Here is an 18,845-nt window from a genome sequence, read left to right as displayed (position 1 = left end):
AAGGTGGGAACATGATTGTGTGTCATGTTTGTTACTTGCTCTCTCTCTCTTTCTGAACCTCATTTTTCTCATAGGGTGCTATCATGGGTATGTACAGTGTCAATCTCAGAGCTTTGGGACGGAATGGGCTAATACCTATAAACAAACAAAAGGCTGCTAAACTTGCAATACTTTAATGTTAGCTGTTTTTATGGTAATCATCCAAAATGACCGCCCAGGCAAACACTAATCCTACGTCCTTGATTGTCCTTGGTACCATTTCTCAATGGGATAATGGCTTGTTCTATTCCTTCTCACTTTCCACTGTCTCATATCTACTTTTTCCATAAAAACATAGTGCTTGTTGTCACTTTATGGCTTCCTACATTAATAGACGCAGTGTTAGAAGTGCAGTGTTACAGGGCTATAGCTGTAGTGTATTGACAGCTCTAACACCATTTAAGCTTGTAACCCACGAGCATACATCTGATCTTTGAGTGTCAGTTTCCAAGAAAGGACACAGGACAGCCATATACGAATGTAGCATTTGTACACTGTGGTACCACCTGAGGCTGGAGGGTAAGAGCACCGGCTGCTCTTCCAGAGAACTGGAGTTCAATTCACAGCATCCACAGGGTGGCTCACATCCATCCCATTGGTAACCCCAAATCCAGACGCCTGGGAGACCTGACACCCTCTCCTGACCTCTGAGGGGTACTGCATGCCTACGGTACACAGGCATACACAGCAAAATACTCATACACACAAAATGACAATAAATATAATCTAAAAATTAAGTTAAAATATAAAAAAAAACCTTTACAAAGGTCTGGTTGTGCTTATGAAAAAGTCCTCATTCTCTCAGTTATCCTATCTGTCTATTATCTTTATATTTTGTCTGCTGCACATTAATAGTTTGACCCATCAGATGGTCCAACCTTGACTGTCTTCAGCTTTCGTAACCTTCCCTAAGTGATCCCAGGGGCTTCTTCACATGTTCTGGTCATCCAAATTTGCAGCTCTCAACCCAACTTGCTGACCCCAGATTGCCTTTTTTCCCCTCCTCCCTGGCTAAGGCCTCTCAGCAGCAACCTACTGTCAGTAGATTGAAATCTACTTCTGCTGGCGTAGCAAATATGACCTTTCCAAACATTCTTATTTCAAAACTCCTTTCCTTTTTACATCAAGGTGCTGTAGTCACAGGAAGTAGATTTATTTCCAAACTTCAGGCTGCCCTGCTTTTATCTTTCAATCTCTTGATATATTCTCACATCTTCTCCTCTGGCTGGCAAATTCCTCGAAACCTTTACAGCCTCCAAAACACTTTAAAACTCTAAACCTCTTAATAGCCCTTGAAAACCTTCACAATACCCTGAAGCCTTCTACAGTGTCTTCTTGGCCTTTCATGTCCCTATGTCCTTTATGATCCCTGAAGCCCTTATAAGCATACTATGTCGATAGAATTCACGTCTCATCTCTGGTGCTGATGACTTTATACACTTTGCTCTTTCCTTCTCTAAGATATGAAGTTGTTGGAATTGATTTTGGTATTTTACTGAGCTTCCCTTTTCTAGAGCCTCAGCTCCCAATATATAGCCTGGCAAAGTCTATGCTTTCTCATAGCTCTTTCCAAGAGATAGAAAGTATCCGGATCTAAGAAAAGTCAGTTGCTATCCTAATATATGCAGGTCCTTCTGGTTGCATCATTATTACAGATCACTAGGTAGCAAAAACACATTTGTTACATAAAAGTCTTCACAGCGAAGTTTGCTATATATGTGATTCACTAAGTAAATAGATGCGCCTGACTGTTATAATGGGTTTCTGTTGATGGCTGTAAAATCCATTAGCTACTGTGCATCAAGACTTAAATTCAAGATGGGAAAATACAGGTGCACAGTACGTAAAACAAATCAAGCAAATGAACATACGATGAATGATAGGCTCAGAACAATTAGAAAAATAAATTCTTGGGTCGTGTATCCCAAAGCTCTAGGAGGAAAGTGTTTATAGGATCTATGTTCTGAGATTTGAGACCATATGATTTTATTCTCCTTGCTGTTTTTGTCTTTAATGTTGACTAAACTCCTACTCAGTCACCGAAACACAGGCCAGCAATCACACACTACCAAATGTTAGTTCATCTTCATTTTCATGGCGAGAAGAGCTCATAGGCCCAGTCACCACTGAAGCACTTCTTCCCACATGATTCCTAAATGAACATCCTAAAGAAAATAAAGTGAAGCGTAGATACTGGCCTCTTCTGATAGGACCAAGGGCTTACGGCTTGTTGATCCCTCTTATTTGTTAAAGACGAGTTTACAATACGGTGGAAACCTCGTGTGCACACTGAATTCCTTGTTTATGTGAATTTCTGATGCTGTCAACAGTATCTCATCCTTTACAGACTCTGTGCTATTTTGTGATGCTATGACTCAAATATTAAATTTAACTTGTTTTTAATATATACAAATAAATATTTTCAGAGACACAGATGTGAAAGTACCTAGAAGCTGGCTGGCTGGCATGGGTACTTACGGAGAATGGCTCAAAAATTAGCTTGCTTTGAATCATGTCAAAACTATCACTGAGGTTCACCTTGCGACTATGCCTCTGTTTTACTCTTCAATGATTTCGAATTTGATCAATGTAGAATACCAACATCAGTCGTTTTGGAGTTGTTGACTTTTGTTGAACTATGATGGCAAAAGTGTTATCACTAATAGCATTAGAATTAGTAAAGTCTCTATAACCATTAAGAGGTCCAAATATTAACATATCTACTTCTTATTCAAATTAGTGATTTACAAAGATCTTAAACCTTACAGTTCATAAATCTGTCATGTACACCTTAATAACCACACTCAATATTTGGGGCATATTTTGAATATAAGGTAAAAATGAACTTTTCCAGCTTTGTTTCTTTTTTTCATTTCAAAGCCTTCAGAATGAGTCAAAATTGTGACAGTTAAGTCACCTTATAATATACAAACTACTTGTCCCCTTTACATTGTGGGAAATGTATTTGTGCTCAAGAATTAAAACATTGCAGGGGCTGGAGAGATAGCTCAGCAATTAAGAGCACTGACTGCTCTTCTAGAGGCCCTGAGTTTAATTCCCAGCAACCACATGGTGGCTCACAACCATCTGTAATGGGATCTGATGCCCTCTTCTGGTGTGTCTGAAGGCAGTTGCAATGTACTCATATATGTAAAATAAATAATTAATTCTTTGCTGGGCAGTGGTGGTGCACGCCTTTAATCCCAGCACTTGGAAGGCAGAGGCAGGCAGATTTCTGAGTTCGAGGCCAGCCTGGTCTACAGTGTGAGTTCCAGGACAGACAGGGCTACACAGAGAAACCCTGTCTCAAAAACCACAAACAAACAAACAAACAAACAAACAAAAAATCATTGCATTTTGACATTTAAAATCTGGCCTAACCTTCAATTGGCAGAAAATAAATTATTGATTTTGTTTTTTAAAATCTGTTTATTCAACTCTGCACATCTTTAATCAATATAGTTTGTTGATTTCTGGTTAGATATAAACTTAAATTGATTAGTAGCTCCATCAATGGAATTAAAATGATTAACAGGCATCAACCGTTTCTAATTTTTATTAGCATGTGAGGATTGTCCACAGCATCTGTGAGTTTTTACCACTTGTTTGGAATAGATACTAAGGTCACCAAGTATCTGTTCCAGGAGCTAATAGAACACTAAGCTTGCAGCCAAGTATTAGATTTATTCCCAGACATCTTCCTTCTAAAACACTCACACAGATCATCAAGATAATTTCATAAATGCTAAAATAATTTTACTCAGTTCTTGGCAACAAATATGGTTTCATAAATCTATCATGGAACCAAAATATATCTGACATAAATAAATAATATGTATACGATCGACATACATATACACACACATATGTGTGGGCATATATATATGTATATATATAGTATATACATATATATGTGTATATATAATATGTGTATTACATATGTACACACACACATATAATTTCCTGAGAGAAGTCCCCTCAAATTTATAGTCATAACAAGTTTTAAAGTCTTTCTATTGTTTATTACATTATATAGTCATAGCTCAGCTCATTATGAATTTCAGTTGGTTCTCCATTGATAGGTTACTTTCCTATTTATCTCAAAAAAATTGAAATAAAATTAGCTTGACAAATATTAGTAATGGCATTGGATGGATTACTAAATGAACCTGTTACCAAGCATAGTTTTTGTTTTTGTTTTTTTTTAAATTACCTTTTCCAGTAAGAAAACCAATGAGGTTTTGTACATTTGACATCATTCTGTTTTTGGTGCTGGGGATGGAACCTACCTCAAGCATACGAGGCTATACTGCACCAGCTAGTCACACTTCCAGCCTTAAATGAGAGCTTTAAAAAAGTATACACAATAAAGACAAATCCTACTTTCTTTTTAAAGGTGTGTGTGTGTGTGTGTGTGTGTGTGTGTGTGTTTGTGAATGAATGCCACATGTGTGTTGGGGTGCCACAGAAGTCAGAGGGGTCAGATCCTCCAGGATATAGAGTCATGGAGGTTGTGAGCCACCTGATAATACGTGCTGAGGACAGAATTCAGATCTGCAACAGGAGTATGCATATTAATTGCTGAGCCCTCTTTCCAGGTCTGTTTTTTTTTTTTTTTTTTTTTTTTAATTGCAACATTAGCCAACACTAGCATATGCAATACTGTCAAATAGCTAGCATAATTTAAGTCCCCATTACTGGCTTCTGTTGTTGGGATATGGGTGTGTCTGAGCATGCTTATTTCCTAAGACACTGTTGGATTTAATAATGTCAAATGTAGACTTACATTCCATTGGAATGATTATGATAGGATACACAAAACACAATGCACACAAATTCACAGTCTTGAAAATAGTCTTCTGACTATAGCCACTGTAATGTACATATGTTTGCCGTAGGTAACCTGAAGCAAACTGGACAGTAAACAGAAGGCTGCCTGCCCTTTCTTGGCCACAAAACTAGAAGCAATGTTGATCTGAAGACCTGTTTAGTAAAACACAATCTTTCACACAAAGGCAATGTCCAGTTCGTCCCAGTGTCTAGAAAGCTTGACTCTAGACACCTTGGTTTTCTTTCTATTCTTATTCTAGCTCAATGTACTCAAAATCCAACTTTGTTAACATATACACAATGTTAACATACATATAAATTTAAAACCTATCAGAAATTTAAGAAATAAAAGTGGGATCAATCTATCCAGAAAGGCGACGATAGTGATTCTTAATACAGAGTAAACCGATCTATTTTCCAAATACCATGGAGTCCAATATTCCTTCTCCATTTCTATTTATACCTCTACAAATATATTGAAAATTGATCAACTAACAAAAATAACATAATCATTTTTGGTAACAAGAAATGCTACTGTCTGTAGCTGTGGGTGAACATCAGAGAGAGAAGGACAGACAGAGAGAGAGAGAGAGAGAGAGAGAGAGAGAGAGAGAGAGAGAGAGAGAGAGAGACAGAGACAGAGAGACAGAGAGAGAAAGTAAGCCCAACCCTGTCATCATGGCCCAGTTCCCAGCATAAGCTTCAAACACAACAACACAGTTGCATATGTAAGAGCTCCCCACAGCTCCTCCCTACAGGGCAAGACTACTGCCTCCCTTTGCCTTGCTTTAAAAAAAAGGCAAACTCCACCAGGGGATAATAATGGCAATTTATGGATAATCCCAGTGTTCACATGTACATACTATTCACGAGTTTCAATAGCATTATTTGCTTCTCAAATCTGTTCTTGAGCACAGACTTGCCACCGTTTGAAATGTTATAAAAATTGACTACCATAACGGAGAAATTTCCTTTCATGTCTGTGGAGGGAATCTATTAAAATAGAGATGTTCATTAATCCAGCTGAAAACTGAGGTAGCTTGTACTTTTACCTCACTATCTGCTAATTGACAGAGAATTATCTTCCAGTTTTACATTTTTAGGAAGAAATAAAACAGCAGTTTCTCCACTGCAATGAGACTTATACTCTGATAAGGACACGGAGGTGAACAATGTGTGAGCAACCTTACAGAGTCTTCATCATGGCTCATGCACCTGTTTTTTTACTACCTTACCGCAATGATTTTGTCATGAATCTCCAGGCCATCTGCTCGGTCTGCAGGTCCATTTTCTAAAATTTTTGAGACATAAATTCCTTCAGGCACTGATTGTTTCGGGGAATTCTATAGAAAAAAAAATATTATCAGAAAGTAACATATTAAGCAAACCATAAACTGTGTAAAGGTAGATTTTTCTTAATGTAACACTAACAATAATTCTGCTCAAGCATGTAACTCTCTTAGCTGGGAATCTGGCACGGAATTAACTTATTTAATGCCAAGTAGTCATTAATCAAGATGACAGCTGTAATGAACAAGTCCAGCGTCTCTGACAAGATCATTTATTTATTCTGCATTTTGAATGCATCTGAAAAGCTTTGGAGGAGGGTGCATACAAGGTGAGGTCAACAGTATTACCATAAAAATCTCTCACCTAAAATGTAATGTGAGAGATTTAAAAAAAAAAAAAAAAAACAGAAGTATACAAGAAGACAACAAATTTACCATCTAGTATATAACAACTTAGATGCAATCGTAGCTCTAAAAATATAATTTAGTTTCCAGTGAGAGAAATTTGGAACCATAGCTCTGGAGCACCTAGAAGAAAGAATGATTTTAATTCTAAAAATCTCAAAATATCAATTTTACATGGCCAAGAAGTCCATTCAAATTTTATCTGTACATGGTTCTGGGTGCACGTTTCACAGGACATGGGCAAACCTCAAACATGTAACATTTTGATACTACAGAATTTCAGCCCATCATGAGAAACCAATGATTATGTAAGACCTATTAAGGGAGATGTTTGCCACTATGTAACAATACATCATGTGTTCTTAAATGTCAGTTGATTTTATGGCAGGATAAATAAAATTAACCCTACAACTTCTCTTTAATTGGCCTGCCTCAAACAGAACTGGAAGTGACTCTTTAAAACGTCCAGTGCCCTTTAAATACCAGCTCCATAACTGGCATTTATAAATCATCTCCAATAGAAGGGAGAATGGAAATAATATGAGAAAATGTGTTTTTATAATAACCGGGACCATTTTAGAGCAGAAGCAGAACGGCCTTAAATTACTAGGTTTGCTAGTTGGAAGGCACAGGATGGCACCATCCCGACCCCTAGGTCATCATCATCCCAAATCCAGCTTAGAGCAGGACCTAAAGTCCTACAAGAGGTGAGTTGTTGAACTTGTCCCAGGGGACAAGCACATTTCAGAGTAGTTAACTGGAGTTAATAAGGTGATTTTCTTTACTAATTTTCACTGTCTTTTTCTAGTTACACTCAGGATTAAGTCAGTGTAGGACTGCAGGATGTCAAAGGATTTTATCACCACAGTATGTAGATTCATAATACAAATCTGAGAATCTGATTCCATCAGCTCCTCAACCATCTTGTTGTCTAAAGACGGAACCGTTTGAGAACAGGAAGTACATGCAGACAAGATACTAAGTATTACAAATGAAAATCGCCTACACAGGGCACTCTGCCACAGGTTCGAGAGATCTGCCCATGGTCCTGTCCGAGGAAGGGAGAGGAGATACAAAACACATCCTGTCCTTTGTGGCTGGAGCTAAGGCAATCAAGGTGGTCGAGTGAGAAATGCTTTGTTTCCAAATTCTCTCATGATGAAAATCTGACTATGTACTAGATCTCCATTAAGAATCTGTTTTGGGGGTTGGAGAGCTGGCTCAGCAGTGAAGAGCAGTGAGTGCTCTTCCAAAGGTCCTGAGTTCAGCCACCACATGGTAGCTCACAACCATCTGTAATGGGATCTGATGCCCTCTTCTGGTGTTTCTGAAGACAGCAACAGTGTATCCGCACATGTTAAATAAATAAATAAATAAATAAATAAATAAATGAATGAAAGAAGCTGGTTTGGGGGCCCAAACATCCTTTTGAGGATCACACTGCTTGTTTGTCTGAGTCCTAGCCCATTTTCACACGCATACTAATACTTTAACAAAGGAGTCACCTGATTTGGGCGGCCGCCTATTATGTTGAATCCCAAAGCATCATCTTCTCTTTTCAACACAACAGTGAATGGCTTCTGTTCTCCATCCTAAGTGAAAAGGGGGAGAACTGGATAAGTAAGAAAAAAAATTAAAAATAAAAAAATAATATAAGAGAAAATTAACCACTCCAGTGACACTATAACTGTTAACAGAGAAGAATCTTAAGGATGTTTGAGTCAGTAAAATTTCTCCTCAAACATACTTTAAAGCCTGTATTTGAGTGAAACTGCTGTGCACATGAGCAGAAGGGGGTTTCCAAATAACTACAGGGATTTGCATTTCACACAGGGAACATCCCACTCTCCACTACACCTTAACTGCAAACAGATGTCTGGGCTTCACCAGGCAGGGTTTTTTATTTTTAAACTTTGTATGACAGAAAAGTAAAACAAATTGTCAGTGGATCTTAGAAACATTTTTTTATGTAAATTTTCACTGTAGAAAGCGTTAAAAGAGTTTGAAAAAAAAAAAAAAAAAAAAACCGCTGAGCTATTTATAAAGTCCCTTCGGCAGCAACAGTCGGGTTGGCCCTGTAAAGCAAGGGCTACTGGAAGGCAGCCATCTTGATTTTAAAAAGCTTCCCTATTTGGTTTGTCATAATTCTCACAGAGTAAAAATAAAAAGGAGTTTTCTTGGTAGAGTAGTTTGTGTTTCTTTCCTGGGGATAGAAACAGTAACATTTAAACAAATATAAATTATATCAGCCACCTGTTTGTTAGCAAAGACTAATTTAAATAGGCACTGAAGTATCTGGACAAGATACTTTGTAGTCACCATTAGAGGCCTTGTTAACCGCTCTGAGGGACTGAAATACCTGGAGTTACATCTGATGTACCTATTGAAACCCCACTGCATCCCTGTTGCTACCATGCTGCCCCTCGCTCCACCCCCCAAGAGCTCTCCCAGAGACCACAGCAGCCCCTAGAGGCAGCAGAAAGCACAAGCCCGTGAGCAGCATTTGAAAAAATAAATAAATAAATTAAAAAAAAAAATTCACAAAGCAATGCTCAGAACAGAGGCTCTCAACCTGTCAGTCGCAACCCCTTTACAGGATTGCATATCAGATATTTACATTATGATTCATAACAGTGGCAAAATTACAGGTGTGAAATAGCAGCAAAATAATTTTATGGTTGTGGGACATCACAATGTGAGGTACTGCATTAAAGGGTTGCAGCAAAGAGAGCCCCTGGCATAGGTAGACCCACGGCTTGATGGGATGCTGAATTTCTTTATCCCATAATTCTAATTGTTGCTCGTTTCCACCAAAGTTGCACCCTGGGCTGGCAGTGCATTATCACATGTGTATGCTTTTCTCTAGATCATCCGTCGGAATGAAGATTATCCCATACACAAGCAGACTAGGGAACTCGTATAGCCGCTAGTCTTTCTAATTTCTATCCTCTCCATTAACTAACTACACACGGTGCTCTGTTATGCAACGACATTTTTATCCAAGTATGCTCCGTGTGTTGGGCACACTGGTCTTCTTACCATCAGAACAGCTTCTCTTACTTCGACTGTATTTTTCAGACTAGGGGTAGGAAGGTTAAAACAGAGGGCCAGGGTTGAAGACAGATCTAAGCCACCAGTCCCGAATGCAAACCCTCTCTTGCCCCTCCCTAGGGGTGTAGAAGAAATGAAAACATCTCCTGAATAGGGGGTGCAAGTTCTGTTAAATCCTGCTTGCTCTGCCAGATACCAGTTCAAGTCAAACACTAACTGAAGACAGCTGATAAACAAGTCTCTTTACCCAGGCGGCAGCTTGCAGCTCAGGGCTAGCGGCTTCCATGAAGTAGGGAAGACATCCACTTCTGCCTGCCGTTCAAGGAGCCAGTGTGACTTCAGGCCTTTGTTCTTGTCCTGGGACAAGTCCCCAGGTCATAACAGGCACACTGACCACCAATAAGGACGCGAGGTCAGGAGGGAGAACTCAACAGGGAATGTCAGGGATGTAAAGAATCTCTGAAGCCACCATCCCTAGAGGTCCCTGAACTGAGGAAAGGGTAGTTAATTGATAGGTATACTTTGGCTGAGAAAATAAGTCTCTCGCAGCCAATTAACCGGTTTACTTATGGAATTTGCTTCAGTCACAGACCAGGGAAGCGAAAGATAGGCAGCGAATGTGGGCAGGGGAGCGGAAGACAAGAACAGAGTGTGGATGGGAAAAGAGTTTTCTCAATTTCTCCTCCTGGAGAAGTTGAGTTTGACTCCCTTAATCCTAAGCGATGTTTCTGGGGCAGCGATGCAGATGAGGCTGGCAGGGCATAATCAGAGAGGGATGTCTCATGACGCTCTGGAAAAAGGGATGGCACCTCCAGAAAGAATTCTCAACAGTCGGGAAGACGCTCCCCTTGCCATGCCAACCGTGCTTAAGGGTTCATTCCCCTAGGCTTACCTGGCGGCGGCCTGCCCGGTCCCCGACGAAGTTGCACGAGTGCGCCATGTACAGAGCCAACTTCTCCTGATACCTGCGCTTCAACAAGCCGACCTGCGCCCTCTGCGCCTTTCCCCGCCGCCTGCAGGCGACCACCAGAGGCCGATTCCCAGGACCGGGTGGCCCCTCACGTGTGTCCCCACTTCGGCACGTCTTGGTCGCCGAGTGCCTTTTCTCCCCGCCGCCTCCGCAGCCGCCTGGGCAGTGGCTGTCACAGCCGCAGGCAGGGCCGAAGGCACAGTGCTGGACGTGCGCAGCCAGCTCCCGCAGCCGCTCCGTGTGGCCGCAGCTCCGTCCGCTGTGGTCACACTGCACGCGCAGTTGCTGGACCAGGCTGCGCAGCGGCAGCACCCGGTACAGCTCGCCCGGCGCCAGCGGCTGGCACTGCAGCGGGCACCGGCGTCTCCGCGCCGCCCAGGGCAGCAGGCAGCTGGCGCAGGAGACGTGCCCGCAAGGCGTGCACGCGGGCTCCCCCAGCACCTGGCCACACAACTGACACTGGAAAGCGGGGTCCACGGCTTCCGCGAGACGCTCCAAAGCGAAGCCCATGGTAGTGGTGGGAGGGAGGAGAGCCAAAAGGGGTGTCCCCGCTTCTTCCGATCACCCCCAAGCTGCGCCAGGGGCAGTGGTCTCACCGCCTCTGAGCTCTTTGGGGGAGGTTTGTGTGTGAGCTCAGAATAAGTTTGGCTTGCAGTTTGGCTAGGTCCTGACTTCTCTGTATTGACAGTCAATTGAAGCCACCTGAGTGGATCTTTCCCTATTACCCTCTTCTTTGTGGCTTTGTAATGCAAGGTCTTTCAAGTCTATCCTTGAGAATGAGGCCAGTTTACAGTGGTCCTTGGGCCAGCTTTATTCTTTCTCTTTGAGTCTAGAACGTAAGTTCCCCAGGGTGCTCTGTCTGGGTAGAGCTGGCCATAGGCAAAGCTTTGTTACCGAGAAGGTTGAAATCTACCAAGGTGGAACAGTCCAAGGATCAGGTTCTTGTGTCAAGCAGCTCCTGAGTTTAGAAAATAGTTTGAAATGAATACACTTTTTGTTTTCAAGGGAGCTAACTAAAGAACAAACCGTCAGCTAAGAACTCTGACCCTAAAGCTTCAGGATTGAAAATTAAAAAAAAAAAAAAATCACGTAGGAAATCCACAGAGCCAGGCTTCTCAAATCAAGATACAGAAATCAGGTGAATGTAGAAAAGACCAGTGATCTCTGAACCTGCTGTGAGGGCTGGGGAAAAGCCAGTTGCCTGCCTCGGGCACCTTATTCTTGGTGTGGGGGAGGGGAGTGAGCAGCCTCGCTTCCGCCAGGTGAAGAGACTAAGGTTTCATTAACTGCAGCTCGCCTCCGAGATCAGATGGTTGTCACGTTACATATTTTCCACTTTCTGAAGCACTTCACTACTGGGAATGGGGCATGGAGTATGTATGTATGGCCTTTTGGGCATCTGGAAGAAAAAGAAAAGGTGATAAGCATGAACAAAACCAGTGGGATGAACAAACACCAGACTTTGGCGATGCCTCTCTTACACAGAAAGGAATCATTCCAAACTGCTCCCATTCAAGTTCGATTTTAGGTACATAGCCTGCCAGGCTTGCCTGAAAACATATAGTAGAGGACCTTCCAGGCCCATTGACCATGTTTTCGTCGCCTTCTCCTGAAACTTAAGACTTCTCCATAACACGGTAACACCGGGATATATGCACATGGCTTATCGCCATTACCTGGAAACCATGCGAGATGGTTGGGACAAGGAGGAGTCTTAAATTAGTCACCCTCACTGCCAGTTGGGTGCAGCTCCTGAAAGGCTGTGAAGAACATCAATGCAAATGGATCCTGACTTGTGATAATAATAGCATATAGCTTCCAGCCAGAACCCTGATTGGTCAATGGCCAAGGGAATCCTGGAGTGATGGTCCAGATATTTGAAATACTCTTTATTTTTTTTTCAAAATAAGATGCTATATTGTATACATTCTATACATCTATGTTCTCTTATATATTTTAAAACCTATTTTATTTAGGGTTCTTAAACACTTCAACCTCCTTTCTAACCTACTGACCAGAGGTAGGAGAGAAAAAAGGTTAAAAGAAAAAGAGGGTTGTGAACCTATTTAGAAGTAGTTCCTTGAGGTGATTCCACTCTTTGTTGTCAGGATACCAGCAGTCCAGTTCAACAGCAAACACCTAACATGAATGAGAAGCCATGGCATGATCCAGCAGAAACACTAAGGCTCTGCAAAACCTGCATGAGTCAGCTGAAACAGGCAGAATCAGCCAGGATACCACGAGAAGTTCTTTTGCACACTTCTCTCTGTGAAGTGAAGACCAGCAAAGACCACTGAAAAGCAGTGAAGACCAGCAAAGCATTTCATGGCACAGCAGAGCAGTAGTCTTTCCAAACAACATACTCCCTCTTAAATGTCTGTTTTCAGCAAAAGATCACTTGCCCTCTCACAAGACAGCTTCCAGAGAAACATCACATGACACAATTGAGTTTTTAAAGAAGTCAAAAATTTTCACTTTAGAGGTACAGCATAAATTTTATTTGCTGATATAATTCAGAGTTTCTGTCCATTTAGTCTTATCTTTCTACAAACAGGAAGGAAATTCCCATTATAAAAGTAAGGCATTAGGAACTTCAAGTCTTATAACATTTTGATTATTGATGGGAGGACAGATGTCCAAAACCGTGTCCGTAGAGAATAACAAGTTAAAATACAAAAATACACAGGGCTGAAAAATGACACCTGACCAAAAAAAAAAGCTGGGAAATATTTTACAAGAGAAAATGTAAATTTGAGCATTTCCAAAAGAGTTAGGGAAATATGGAATGTGGTACACAGTTTTAAACCAGATCTTGGGGCCATATATGATATATGGTATATGGTATATTATATATCATATACCATATATTACATATCATATATTATATATATCATATATCATATATTACATATCATATATATATATTATATATATCATATATCATATATTATAGTATAAACTATATACTATATTACATATTATACATTATATATTATACATTATATTGTATATATTATATTGTATATGATATACATATATATGCCTGCCATTCACATGAACAGTGTTTTCACATACTATAAGTCATATCCATGGAGACAGGGTATGATGATACCACACAATAACAATAATAATATATATGATTTATATTTCTTCATTATATATATGTATGTATATACACATGCGCACACACAAATATATATATATATATATATATATATATATACATATACATACATATATTAAGGAAGTTTGTTGGAATGACTTACAGGCTGTAGTTCAACTAATCCAACAATGGCCAGCGGTTATTCTGAAGTTCAAGAATTTAGTAGCTGCTCAGTCCCAAGTGGCTGGGTATTTAAGCTGGTCTTCTGTATAAGATGGAATCCAAAAGGTGTAAGCTCCACTCCTATAGGTGTGCTGGCATAGTGAGTGTGAGCAGGCAAAGAATGCATGAACCCTTCTTCTTCCATTGCCCTTACATAGACTTCCAGCGAAGGTATAGCTCAGACTAAAGATGTGCTGCAAGATCTAGATTAAAGGTGTGTGTTGATCTGGATCAAAAGTGTGTGTCACCCCACCTCAAGATCCGGATCACAGGCACGTTGTCCTTCTGCCTCACGATCCAGATCACAGGCGTGTCCTCCATTTCTGGACTGTAGTTCATTCCAGATATAATCAAGTTGACAACTAAGAGTAGCCATCACATACCTGCTGGCTAGCTTTCGTAGTGCCAGACAGTTGTTCACAATGCTGGAGGAGAAAAGATATCAGTGGCCTTAGCCAGCACTGTAGGCTGCATGCTGTACAGCAACCTTCCAGGCGAGCTGTGTCAACTTCTGCAATATTGGCATGACTATTACACGGCTCACTTTCTGGATAGATTCCACAAGAGGGAATTTTGGGCCTGATACTGTAATCTTGGTCAAGAGCTCAGAGCTGAGGCAGTCACAGGCTGTAGGATAGAACTTGCTATTTTCATTTTGCCCAACGTTATGCTATCAAAATGTCTTCCAAATATTTATGCTTGTACTAATATAATACACTTGGGCTGGTCTCCCTCTTGTTTGTTTGATTGGCAGCGGGTTGCAGTTAATTCAGAACCTTATAACTCCTCAAAGTGCTGAGAATAAGAGTGTTTTACTCTAAATGGGATATCTTTGACACACACACACACACCCCTGTATAATCTGCAAAACTCAGGGAAACATGACAGAGGAAGAGAGAGAAAGAGAAAGAAAGAAAGAGCTGACGGTAAGGAGGGTTGTGAAATGCTGGCTTCTGTGCATGACATGATTTTCTTACTGATGAACTCACTGCAGCTGTGGCTATCTCTACAGGATCTCCTGTGCAAGATCAATCCAGTCAGAATTCTGGCATTGACGGGTGAAGACTCTCTCCCTGCCTTATCCCTTATCTATTGGCAGTTGATAGCAGCTATCTTTGTTTTCTTTTAGTGCGTTCCAAGTGGTCGGCAGGCACTCCATGCTCTAGTGAAAGGCGCCATACCCACACACATAGCAAGCAGCAGCAATTAGTGGAACAATAATAGTAAGGACAGTAAGAAGAAAATAAAAATGAAAGAAAATATGAAGACATGACATTTGGAGGAAGACATGTTGAAGTAGACTCAGGCAGACTTGTTGGAAGGACACGGGATTATGATTATTTTACATTGCATACAGGTATAAAATTTTCATGAATTAAGAAAAATATCATTAAAAGAAACAATTATCGAAAGTAAGCAAAGGAACTCAGAATAAGTTTCAAATACATGTGCATATTTCAACAAATTAGATCCGGGCACATTTTCACGTCTTTTGGCAAAGGGGATAATTCACTTTCTTATGCCACAACCTGGGGTATATGCTGATGCCTTTACTAATCAACATTTTCTATGTTTTAAAAAAAAACATAGCGAAAATTGCAGACTGAAGAGGTAGTGAAAGAGCTGAAAATGAAGTCCTTGTTTCATGTAATCTCTAGCTAGTCTGCTGGCTGTTTCTACAACATGCTTTGCCCATAAGCATTCATTCAACCTGATAATATACTTCTCCATGTGATAGACAAGGGAAGTACAACAGATTCACTCAGAATTATGGCATGGATCCAAATACCTGTAAGTAATCCTTATTGGTTGTATATTTTTCAGCTTAGTAACTGGGGTTTATTTAATTTCAGTTTTGAGTCATCTATACTCACGAAAAACATCCTATTTGCTCTTTTATTGCACTTGTTCTTGATCAGAAATGAAAATGGCCTCTGCCTGGACTACTTTCTGTGTGGAGAGGCAGGCTTCCAACACAGCTGAGTGAAACTTGTTTTCAAAGAGCAGGAGGGAATTTGGAAACCCCAAGTACCTGTGTCAGACTCAGAGCCTCTACCATCCAGGTACATTATCCTAAAGCAGAAAAATGAAGACTGTGGATAAAAATAGGAAAGAGTTTTTATCCACCTTAAGTTTACACAATGTTTTGCTAAACCGACTAGTTTTTAAATTTTGTTTTGTGTGCTGCCTAGTCTTAGGGCAACTTGACACAAGCCTGAGTCATCTTCTGAAAGGAAGGAACTTCAACTGAGAAAATGCCTCCATAAGATCCAACTGTATTAATTCTTATTTAAGGATAGATGGGGACCCAGCCATTGTGGGTGGTGCCAGCCCTGGGCTGATGGTTCTGGCTTCTATAAGAAAGCAGGCTGAACAAGCCATGAGGAGAAAGCCAGTAAGAGGTACCCCTCCATCGCCTCTGTATCAGGTCTTGCCTCCAGATTTTTGTCCTGTTTAAATTCCGGTTCCAATTTCCTTCATTGATAATATTAGCAATATGTTAGTATAAACTAAATAAACCCTTTCCTTCCCAAGTTGCTTTTTGGTCATGGTGTTTCATTGCACCAAGATAAACCCTGACTAGGACACTTTGCTTTTCCCTTTCTTGTGTGCATTTGATTAAGATCCATGAAGTCAAAAAGCCTGGGAAAATACTTTCAATAATAATTTAAATAAACATAAGTCATTTATTTAATATATGACAATGTAGCAGAGTTTTGTACTTTTGATATTGCAATATTTTAAGATTCCCCATAAGAACTTTTGCTGAAAGAAAATTTCATTTTTCAATTTTATTTTCTCTGGTTCTCTGGTTTGATTTTGCACCAGAACTGAGTCTTTCATCTCTTCTTTTACGAGGATTGATCTACACTGAAGCTATAACTTTATAAAATTACTTCTCTTGATAATTTTGTGTCAAAGCCAAAGACCATAGTTTTTCTTTAAAGTATAAATGAATGTGTTCACAAACCTTGTGATATAATAAGGTCACATTGACCCAGAGAAGAAATCTAAATTTTTAAGAAGTGCCAATGCCCTGAAGCAGAGGCAGCTGACAGCTCTCTTTTTTTTTTTTTTTGAACTATTTTATCAGAGATACACTTTGAATATATGTTTTACTCTTAGAAAAATCTAGAATCAGTTAAAGCCAGAAATTGCAGAGCATCTGAGTCCTTGTTCTCCCTGTCTGCTGACACGAAGCCCACTAGGATTATTTGCTATTATCGTCCTTTCCTGCTATCTTCGGCAATATGAAGACATAGCAGGGCTTCATGTCAGTTTAGAATACTATTATTTAGAGAAATGCAGTTATATGAACAAAACTATTCCACATTCCAAAAACAAAAGATTTGCCATAATTGTTTAGTCCCTATGGGAATTAATAACTAGACAAAACCCAAGAGAGTAATTTGAAGAAAATCCAGTTAAAGGTGATGAATTCAATTTAAAAGTGTGGCAACGGCTCTTGATGCCCACCCAGCTTATCTCCGTCATTTAGACCCTCATAGCCCTCCCTTCTAGCCTATTCTCATTCCTTTGTGTCAGACACTAATAGCTAGAAACACCTGCTACCTGGAAACACAGCTGACCACACTGAGCTGAGACTAAAGTAGGTGATTGTCACAATTTCTCGTATCCACCATTAGGCTCTTTCCAGCATCACCTTCAGTCCTGCAGCAGCCTGCTTACAGGTGTCCTTTCTCTCACTATAATCCATTGCCTGGGGACTCAAGTTCTTACTTGGGACTCAGCTTAGGTCTTTCTTGCAGAACCTCTCAGCCTTCCCTCTTTGCCCATCTCCATTCCTCTGTACTCCTGGTTGCCACACCGGACTGGGACTCAGATAAGTGATTCTCACCATTCTTTCTGTCATCCATTATGATCACTTCTGTTTTACACTCAGCCCTCTTGGAGCCTGCCTGAAGATCCCCTCCTTCCATGTCAACTCTAGTCACTGAAGACTTCAATTCTTGGTACAGACCCAAGATTTCCATAGCTTTTCCATCCCTCTGTCTACACACACACACACACACACACACACACACACATTTGTCGGACTGTTGCATGCTTGCAGAAACCCTCCTCCCACCTTGGCTTTTCCTCCCTGAGGAGCTCATGTCTTGGCTTGCACAGGATTACCCTAGCTCTTTCCCACAGCCCATCACAGCTTTCCCTTCTAGCATATCTCTATTTCTCCCAGCTACTCACTGACCTGAAGAAACTCTCCACCAAGGAAGTCAGAGTGATACCACTTTCCAGACATTGCACCAGAAAATAAGCAATAGACCAGCATACCAACAAAAACAAGACCTAGAATCATGTCATTCATCCTAACTCCAGACACCTAGACAGCAGTACCAACTTACAAATGTGAACGGGCAAGACAATATGTCTCCTGTAGTACCCAGTAGCCCTATTACTGTAGGTTCTGAAAATGCAATATATCTGAAGCACAAGACAGGGAATTTAAAATAGCATTTATGAAGATGTTAGTGGTCTCTTAAAGGGGATAAAACACTTTAATAAAAATACATAAAAACACAAACAGAGGATGGAAATGAAAACAGTTCAAGACTTGAAAGTCGAAATAGCACCAATAAGGAAAAGGAATATTGAGAGGAAACTGGGCATGAAATATTTAGGAACTAAAACAAAACCCTCAGAAGTACACCTCACCAACAGAATCCAAAAGATGGAAGAGAGAATGCTAGTCATTGAAGACAAGATAATAAATTGATACCTCAGTCAAAGAAAGTGTTAAATCTAAAAACACTCAGACACAAAACATCCAAGAAACTTAGGACACTCTGAAAAAACTAATCTAAGAATAATAAGCATAAAGGAAGGAGAAGGGCCGGGCGGTGGTGGCGCACGCCTTTAGTCCCAACACTTGGGAGGCAGTGGCAGGCATTTTTCTGTTTTTTTTTTTTTTTTT

General features: G+C 40.4%; 1 protein-coding gene across 1 annotated transcript in view; it reads right to left on the bottom strand.

Annotated features, from left to right (window-relative positions):
• Positions 1-11,155, bottom strand: part of Pdzrn4 (PDZ domain containing ring finger 4) — a 338,484-nt gene extending 327,329 nt beyond the window's left edge. Inside the window, exons 1-3 of the mRNA XM_034516734.2 lie at positions 10,507-11,155; positions 8,069-8,155; positions 6,105-6,212 (exon numbers count right to left, since the gene is read on the bottom strand). Coding sequence (XP_034372625.1) covers positions 6,105-6,212; positions 8,069-8,155; positions 10,507-11,094 — 783 coding nt within the window. The 5' untranslated portion in view covers positions 11,095-11,155. The remainder of the gene's footprint in view (positions 1-6,104; positions 6,213-8,068; positions 8,156-10,506) is intronic.
• Between the last annotated feature and the right edge of the window lie 7,690 nt (positions 11,156-18,845).

The sequence above is a fragment of the Arvicanthis niloticus genome, chromosome 13, assembly GCF_011762505.2.
Source record: "Arvicanthis niloticus isolate mArvNil1 chromosome 13, mArvNil1.pat.X, whole genome shotgun sequence".
Classification (NCBI taxonomy): Eukaryota; Metazoa; Chordata; class Mammalia; order Rodentia; family Muridae; genus Arvicanthis; species Arvicanthis niloticus.
This window is presented reverse-complemented; position numbering and strand designations above follow the sequence as displayed.